At 42.1% G+C, this 9,379-nt stretch overlaps 1 protein-coding gene across 1 annotated transcript; it reads left to right on the forward strand.

The window, feature by feature from the left end:
- Window positions 1-4,207: 4,207 nt before the first annotated feature.
- On the forward strand, window positions 4,208-4,876 carry LOC114381532. The gene has a single exon (XM_028340806.1). The coding sequence runs from the start codon at window positions 4,208-4,210 to the stop codon at window positions 4,874-4,876; it is 669 nt and encodes a 222-aa protein (XP_028196607.1).
- Window positions 4,877-9,379: the final 4,503 nt, after the last annotated feature.

The raw sequence follows: 9,379 nt of genomic DNA on the forward strand, positions 1-9,379 counted from the left end.
TTCTCATGCTTAAACATGCGCCCACCAAGTGCTCGGTGAAATGCCTCAATGACATTTGGGTTTGGTTTTATGAACTTTGGATTGTAGGGCTGTATTGTGTGTATAGGGACAGCATGTAGAGTTTGAAATAAGTGTCTAAATTAAGGACCTAGGCCTTGGAACCCAAGCTTTTGTTTTTGATACAAGCAAGCATAAAAATGAGGGCGTTGTGATAGGGATTTCCCTTTAGGCCAACGGCTCATTTTTAGGCTCATAATATTTGCCTAGTTTGTGTAAGGATGTTATGTACATAGGATAAGTAGCTAGAGACAAGACCCTTCAAACAAGGCGTGATATATGTTGAATAGGTAGTCAAGCGCTCTATAGATATACACACATTTGAATGTGGCACAAGAATGCCTTGCAAAATATGAATATATATATATATATATATATAGCATGAAAATGCCTTGTAAAATATGAATGAATATAGCATGAAAATGCCTTGCAAAAAATATATATATAGCATGAAATGCCTTGCAAAATGTGAATATATACAGCATGAAGTGCCTTACAAAGTGTTTGGATGGGTAGCGTAAAAGTGTTTTTCAAAATATGTGTATTTGTGAGTAGGTAGCAAAAGAAGCCTTCCAAAAAATGTGTATATATATAGGATGTAGCATGAAAAGGTTTGTCAAAAAATATGTTCATGGATGGGTGTCGTAAAAAGCCTCTCACCAAATTTTTTATGTGTGCAAGTGCGTAGGTGCCATAAAATAGCCCGACCCCAATATGATTATTTTATAAAGTGCACTCGCGCCATATGAAGTGTTGTTTGGCTCTTGTTTGTAATGATTGGTATACTTCTTGTAAACTAACTTTCCGAATGTTGTCCTCACAGGAAATGGCTTCGAGAAAGCTTTCCGCAAAGAGGTCTAGGAGGGACGCCACGGCTGAAGGGACCAGTGCCACTCCCGAGTTTGACAGCCATCGTTTCAGGAGCGCTGAGCACCAGCAGCGTTTCGAGGCCATCAAAGGATGGTCGTTCCACAGAGAGAGACGCGTCCAGCTCAGGGACGATGAGTACACAGATTTTCAGGAAGAGATAGCTCGCCGGCGTTGGACGTCGCAGGTCACTCCCATGGCTAAGTTTGACCCAGATATAGTCCTAGAGTTTTACGCTAATGCTTGGCCCACGGAGGAGGGCGTACGGGACATGCGGTCATGGATAAGGGGCTAGTGGATTCCTTTTGATGCAGACACCCTCAGCCAGTTCCTGGGAGACCCGCTAGTGTTAGAGGAGGGCCAGGAGTGCGAGTTTAGTCAGAGGAGGAGCAGGGCTGATGGGTTTGACGAGGAGGCCATTGCCCAGCTGTTGTGCATGCCAGGGTAGGACTTTGCCCGGACTGCTGCCGGGAGGCGGGTGCGGATCATGCGCACCAGCATGACCACCTTGACCCAGATGTTGATGATGTTGCTGCTCAGCAATGTCCTGCCCAGCGATCATAACTCCGACCTCCCTCTGCCAAAGTGTCAGCTGGTGTATGCCATCCTGACACGGATGAGCGTCCATGTGGCTCAGTTGATCACTGACGCCATTTATTTGTTTACAGGTATGCCACCTACCAGGCACCCTCTAGACCCAGATAAGTTTAACAGGGCCCTGGGGTTTCCGGCGTTGATCACAGGTCTCTGCCAGTCATTCGGGGTTCCCATCACACCTAGTAAGGTGATTCGACCGCCAATCACACGGGCCTTCATCGAGAAGTATTGCACGCCTAGACAGGCGCAGAGTGATGCACTTCAGGCTGCAGACGCACCGCCACCACCTCATCAGGCTGATCCAGCTGGGTCATTTGGCACGGAGCGGTATTTACAGCACTTGGTTCGCCAGCAGGCGGCTAACCATAGGGGGCAGGTGCAGATACATGAGTGTCTCTACCAGCTCAGTCTCAGTCAGCAGAGCCAGGGTTTTGCTCCTTTTGCATGCCCTACTCCAGACCAGTTCAGGGCTGAGGTTGCATGGCCCAGAGATTGGCCTGAGGCGCCTGCAGAGGCTCCCGGCGATGCAGAGGAGGCCCGCATGGATGAGGAGATGACAAATTTACTTGGTTTCTTGGGAGGGAGCGGAGTCACATGACCAGGGGATCACCAGATTCATATTCTCTTTTATGTTTCCCCTTTTATCTATTACATATTAACTTGAGGGACTAACGTTTGTTTTTTTGTTTTTTTCGATTGTCTTTTGTTATGTGTATACATTCTGTTTGGACTGTTGTGTTAGTGCTTACTTTGTTATTGTCGATAATGTTTGTTGAAATTCAAGAACCTTGTAGAGTTCTCCTTTAGAAACGTCGTCCTAAAAATAAAATGAACAAAATCACGATAACACCAAGAATAGAAAAAGAAAGAGGCGTTGTGAACAAATGTCGTGTCTATATAAAGAAAAGAAAAGAGTTTTATATGTAAAAAGTGTATGGAAAGATTTTGTGTGTGTAAATAATGTGTGAAAAGAAATTCTTGTGTGTGAACAATGAGGGTATATAAAGAAATTTTTGTACAAACCACGAGTGTATGTTGAAAAACGAAAAAGAAATCTTTAAACAGGAATAGAGTTTTTATATAGACCGTGTTGATATAAAGAGAAAGAGTTTTTAATGCGTGTGTATACAGAAAAAGTTTGTCGTGTATAGGAATGTAGGTGTACAAAGAAAAGCTTTTCTCGTAGATAGCGATGGATGTATAGTTTTTGCAAACATAAAAAAAATGAAACAAAAATGAAAAGAAAGAAAGACCTCAAAGGTCAGCATGTTATGGTCATAGGAAAAGCTGTGAGTCCCGACATCGTGCAACACAGGTTACCTCTGAATCCCGAGTGTTCCCCGATCAAGCAAAAGCTGTGGAGGATGAAGCCCGAGATGTCCTTGAAGATAAAAGAAGAGGTGAAAAAACAATTTAACGTTGGCTTCTTGGCTGTGGCTCGATACCCGGAATGGGTTGCAACCATTGTGCCAGTCCTTAAGAAGGACGGGAAGGTGCAAATGTGCGTGGACTATCGGGATCTAAACCGAGCCAGTCCAAAGGATAACTTTCCTCTACCGCACATCGATATCCTCGTGGATAACAAGGACAATTTTGCCTTGTTTTCTTTCATGGACGGTTTCTCGGGCTACAACCAAATAAAGATGGCACTAGAGGACATGGAGAAGACGACATTCGTCACCCTGTGGGGAATGTTTTGCTACAAAGTGATGTCCTTTGGGCTTAAGAACGCTGGGGCAACTTACCAACAAGCTATGGTAGCATTATTCCATGACATGATGCACAAAGAAATTGAGGTCTACGTGGATGATATGATTGCCAAGTCCAAAACCGAGGAAGAACACCTTATCAACTTACGGAAGTTGTTCGAGAGGCTGTGTAAGTATCGATTACGGTTGAATCCCGCGAATTGCACTTTCGGGGCAAGTTGGGAAAGTTGCTCGGTTTTATCGTAAGCCAGAAAGGGATAGAGGTGGACCCAGACAAGGTGAAGGCCATCCTCGAAATGCCTGAGCCACACACCAAAAAGCAGGTCTGAGGCTTCCTAGGATGTCTGAACTACATAGCAAGGTTCATATTCCAGTTGATTTCCACTTGTGAGCCTTTCTTCAAGCTTTTACGTAAGAACCGGTCTATCCAATGGGATGACAACTGCCAAGCAGCATTCAGAAGGATCAAGTGATGCCTCATGAATCCTCCTGTGCTTGTGCCACTGGTACCCGGAAGAGCCCTTATCTTATATATGACCGTGTTGGATGAGTCGATGGGGTGTATGTTGGGGAAGCATGACAAGTCCAGAAAGAGGGAACAAGCTATCTATTACTTAAGCAAGAAGTTCATGGCATGTGAAATGAACTACTCTTTGCTCGAAAGGACATGTTGTGCCCTGGTGTGGGCAGCCCATTGTCTAAAGCAGTACATGATGAGCTACATCACTTGGTTGGTGTCCAAGATGGACCTAGTCAAGTACATATTTGAAAAACCTGCTCTCACCGGACGGATCGCTCGGTGGCAGGTTCTACTATCATAATTCGACATTGTTTATGTCATTCAAAAGGCGATAAAGGGAAGCGCCTTGGTAGATTACCTGGCTCAACAACCCATCAACGACTACCAGCCTATGCATCCAGAATTCCCGGATGAGGACATCATGACCTTGTTCGAGGAGGAGGTGGAGGATGAGGATATGGAAAAATGGATTGTCTGGTTCGACGGCGTGTCAAACACACTAGGCCATGGAGTTGGGGCGGTATTGGTTACCCCTAATGATCAATGTATACCCTTCACGGCTAGATTAGGCTTTGACTGCACGAACAACATGGTTGAGTATGAGGTGTGCACCCTTGGGATCCAAGTGGCAATTGACTTCAAGGTCAAGTTGCTCAAGGTATATAGGGACTCAGCCTTGGTAATCCACCAATTGAGGGGAGAATGGGAGACCAAGGATCATAAGTTGATACCCTACCAGGCCTACATCGAAAAACTGATAGAATACTTCAATGATGTATCCTTTCACCACATCCCTAGAGAGGAGAATCAGATGGCTAATGCCCTTGCCACTCTGGTGTCCATGTTCCAATTGACCCCGCATGGGGATTTGCCGTACATCGAATTCAAATGTCACGGCAAGCCTGCACATTGTTGCTTGATAGAAGAGGAGCAAGATGGTAAACCTTGGTACTTCGATATCAAGCGATATATTGAAGACAAGGAATACCCATGGGAGGCTTCTGACAATGACAAGAGAACGTTGCAAAGGTTGGCAACCGGCTTCTTCCTGAGTGGGAATATCCTGTACAAGATGAACCATGATATGGATTTGCTCCGATGTGTGGATGTCAGGGAGGCTGAGTAAATGCTAGTGGAAGTGCATGAGGGATCCTTTGGAACATATGCCAACAGACATGCCATGGCCTAGAAGATCCTGAGGGCAGGGTAGTACTGGCTCACTATGGAAAACGATTGTTGTATCCATGTGAGGAAGTGCCATAAGTGCCAAGCCTTCGCCGATAATGTCAATGCTTCGCCCGCACCTTTGAACGTCTTGGCAGCACCTTGGTCGTTCTCTATGTGGGGAATAGACGTGATTGGAGCTATTGAGCCCAAAGCTTCAAATGGACATCGCTTCATTTTGGTCGCCATTGATTACTTCACCAAATGGGTTGAAGCGGCTTCATACGCCAGTGTGACTAGGAGTGTGGTGGTTAGGTTCATCAAGAAAAAGATAATTTGCTGGTATGGTTTGCCTAGGAAGATTATCACTGATAATGCCACCAATCTGAACAATAAAATGATGAAGGAAATGTGTGAGGATTTCAAGATCCAACACCATAATTCTATGCCTTGCAGGCCCAAGATGAATGGGGCAGTTGAGGCTGCTAATAAGAACATCAAGAAAATAGTTCAGAAGATGATCGTGTCATACAAGGATTGGCACAAGATGCTCCCTTTTGCACTACATGGTTATTGAACCTCGATACGCACATCAACTGGGGCAACCCCGTTCTCTTTGGTGTATGGAATAGAGGTTGTGCTTCCATTTGAAGTAGAGGTTCCTTCGTTAAGGATTCTAGCCGAGTCGGGGTTGGAGGAATTAGAATGAGCCCAAACTCGCTTTAATTAGTTGAATCTTACAGAAGGTAAGAGATTGGCCTCCATGAACCACGGACCATTGTATCAAAGCCGAGTGAAGAATGCTTTCAACAAGAAGGTACGCCCATGCAAGTTCAACGAAGGGGATCTCATCTTGAAGAAAGTATCCCAAGCTCAAAAGGACCACATGGGGAAGTGGGCTCCAAATTATAAAGGACCTTTTGCTGTGAAAAAGGCGTTTTCAGGAGGGGCGTTGTTGCTTGCCAGCATGGACGATGAAGAGTTGCCTTTGCCCGTGAATTCCAATATCGTCAAACAATATTATGCATAAAGCCTGGGGCAGCTAGAAGGTTCAATACATGGTTGTTCTCCAAGGACTCATTGGAATCTCCAAAGTCTTAAAATCCTTTGTAAACCATTATCGCAATATTAATAAATATTGGATTAATGATTTGCATCTTAAACTTCCTGTGTTGTGTCTTTTACTTCTTAAGAACATACACTCCCGATCTTACCTGTTGAATCCAGAGCCTTTTGGCTCAATTAATGGGGTGTCGTAAGCATTTAAGTAAAATTGAACACAATAACACCTGTTTAATTGTTGCAGTTAAACATCCCAATCATAAGCATGCATGCATTTGCATCTTGTCATCCTGCGAATCGGAGGATGAATAAAGAGTCATTTTGAGTGATGGTCAATACCACACCAAAATTGAGGCAAGGGTGAGTGAAAGGTAATATAGGTATTTTGTGGTGTTGTTTCACATTTGCTGCATGATGCAATTTCATTTGTTCAAAGCTTAGGGGCAAGTACAAGCAGGTGCTAGGTCCATGATCAATCAATCATCATCTCGCGTCCGGCTCAAGACGTTAAAGAAGCACTCCTAGGAGGCAGCCTAGTATCTCTAATCCTGCTCTTTAAAATTACTGCTTTTATTTATTTATTTGTTTTCTTGAATTATATTGGAATTCGCCTAGTTTATTTGCAACCATAGGAGTTTTAAAAAAAAATATAAACATGACAAGGAATAATCAAAATTTTTGCATAAAAAAAAAGAGGGTTAGCTCGCTTGGGCGAGCACGTCTGACATTGGTTTTTAAAAGGGGAGGGGGTGAAGCCATTTCTTCCCTAAAACTCCAAGAACACTAAGGCTTACGGGAATCACGAATCCAACAGCCCCCAAGTCCCCCATTCTACATTTATGCTTTCGTTGTTTGCATTTTCGTTCATCCCTACAAGTAAGTATCACCTCCCTTCAAGTTTTTGCTTTCCATGGCGGTATTTTTAGTGCTCTAGTTTCTTATTTTTTGCAAATTCCGTGGAACAAATTATGTGTGAATCCATGCTTTGTTTGCTTGGTTTGGGGGCTATAGGGGATTGCCATAGGCCTATCTTGAAATTCCTCAATGGCCTTTGCATGTGATATTGTGAAGTTTGAATTATGGAATGAATTTGTGCATGTATGGTTACCATTTTGGGTGTGTGGGCAGTTTAAGATGTTAGAACAAAATGCCAAGAGCGTGACTTAGGCCTAGGAATCTAAGTTTTTTCTTGGATGCAAAAATGCATGGATTACATGAATATGAGAGCATGTTTGTTTGGATTTTTATACTAGCAATTGAACTTGCTACGTCATGGTGGGCACCTTGCATATAGGTAGCATAAAATACCTTTCAAATATATATATATATATATATCATAAAATAGCGCACGCACCAATGTGTGTTAGAGATGTGCATTAAGAAAAAGAAAAGAAAGAAAAGAAAAAGAAAAAAAAATCAATCAATCGAAGATTAAAGAAAGGAAAATAGAAAAGAAGAAAAGGGGCTTCTTTGGACTAGACAATATCTGAACAACGTGCAGAATTGCCAAAAGAGAAGAATATAAAAGAAAAGTACTTGGTTGGACCCTGGGGGTGTAAAGCAATCACCTGTTTCAGTTACAAACCGAATCTTTGTGTCCTCTCTTGTTCCACGCCGAACCAAAAAGAAAAGGAAACAGAAAGGGAAAGGCCAAAACATCCAAAGCCAAATTCCCTACCAAAATCTCACCTCATGAAGCCCTATTGATCCATGATGATTGTGCATATTATCTTTGATTTGATGGGAAATGACTTGCAAAGTCAATCTATGACATGTCTATGGTCTGGAATTAGGATGAAACACTTGCCTGTGTGAGAGTTTATACACCTTGAGCGATTTTTCTCTATTTGGTTGGACCCAGTGTTTCTTCTAATGCTCTTTTAGAAACAAAATGCTAACATCTAAATCTCATTTTTGGTTATGAGAAATTCTATTTGCATGCTTTCATCCACCAGTAGTCACATTGTTTTTCTTGAAAAATATATGTTGTTTTGATCGGTTTGGAGGTTTTTTTTTTACTAAGCGTGTTTGCGTTTTAGTGAAAAGATTGTCAAAGACTATTAGAGTCTTTTGTTGCAGAGACAATCAAGGTCATCTGCCCTTTACTTTTTAAAGACTATCAGAGTCTTTTGTCATGCAGAGACAATCAAGGTCATATGCCCTTTACTTTTTAAAGACTATCAGAGTCTTTTGTCATGCAGAGACAATCAAGGTCATCTGCCTTTTACTTTTTAAAGACTATCAGAGTCTTTTGTCATGCAGAGACAATCAAGGTCATATGCCCTTTACTTTTCAAAGACTATTAGAGTCTTTTGTCTTGCGAAGACAATCAAGGTCATCTGCTCCTTTACTTTTCAAGGACTATCAGAGTCTTTTGTCATGCAGAGACTATCAACAACATCTGCCTTTTACCTTTCAAAGACTGTCAGAGTCTTTTGCCTTCGAGAGGACCAAGTCTGTTGGCTCACAGAGATGATCGAGGTCATCTGCCCCTTTACATTTCAAAGACTTCAATGTCTTTTGTCAAGACTATCACAGTCTTCTTTACATTTTCAAGACTATCAAAGTCTGTTGTCATGCAAAGACAATCATGGTCATCTGCCTTCTTTACATTTCAAAGACTTTAATGTCTTTCATCAAGACTATCATAGTCTTCTTTACATTTCCAAGACTATCAGTGTCTTTTGTTTCGAGACTATCACAATATTCTTTACTTTTCCAAGACTATCAAAGTTTGTTGTCTTGCGAAGACTATCAATGTCTTCCACCTTTTACCTTTCAAAGACCATCAGAGTCTTTTGTTTCAAAGACTATCAGAGTCTTCTGTCGAGACTTCAATGTCTCTTTTACTTTTCAATGTTGGATCGAGTGGCCTCAGAATAATTAAGAAGGGGGGGTTGAATTAATTATTCCTAAACTTTTACTAATTAAAAATTTACTCTTCTAAGGCTTTTACTATGTTGTTAAGTGAATGAAGAATAGAAAAGAAACTTAACCAAAAGTAAAAGCAAGAATTAAAGTTCACAGCGGAAATTAAAAGAGTAGGGAAGAAGGAGACAAACACACAAGTGTTTTTATATTGGTTCGACAACAACCCGTGCCTAAATCCAGTCCCCAAGCAACCTGTGGTCCTTGAGATTTCTTTTCAACCTTGTAAAATTCCTTTACAAGCAAAGATCCACAAGGGATGTGCCCTCCCTTGTTCTCTTTGAACAACCTAGTGGATGTACCCTCCACTAGAACTGATCCACAAGAGATGTACCCTCTCTTGTTCTCAGTTAAACCCAAGTAAATGTACCCTCTACTTGTACCACAAAGGATGTACCCTTTAATGTGTTAAGACAAAGATCTCAGGCGGTTAAACCTTTGAAACTTTGTGAATGGGGATACAAAAGAATTCTCA

The sequence above is a fragment of the Glycine soja genome, chromosome 13 (assembly GCF_004193775.1).
Source record: "Glycine soja cultivar W05 chromosome 13, ASM419377v2, whole genome shotgun sequence".
Classification (NCBI taxonomy): Eukaryota; Viridiplantae; Streptophyta; class Magnoliopsida; order Fabales; family Fabaceae; genus Glycine; species Glycine soja.

What these genes read in the sequence shown, in the direction of transcription:
- LOC114381532 (XM_028340806.1), top strand. Translation starts at nt 4,208, where the DNA reads ATGGAAAAATGGATTGTCTGGTTCGACGGCGTGTCAAACACACTAGGC.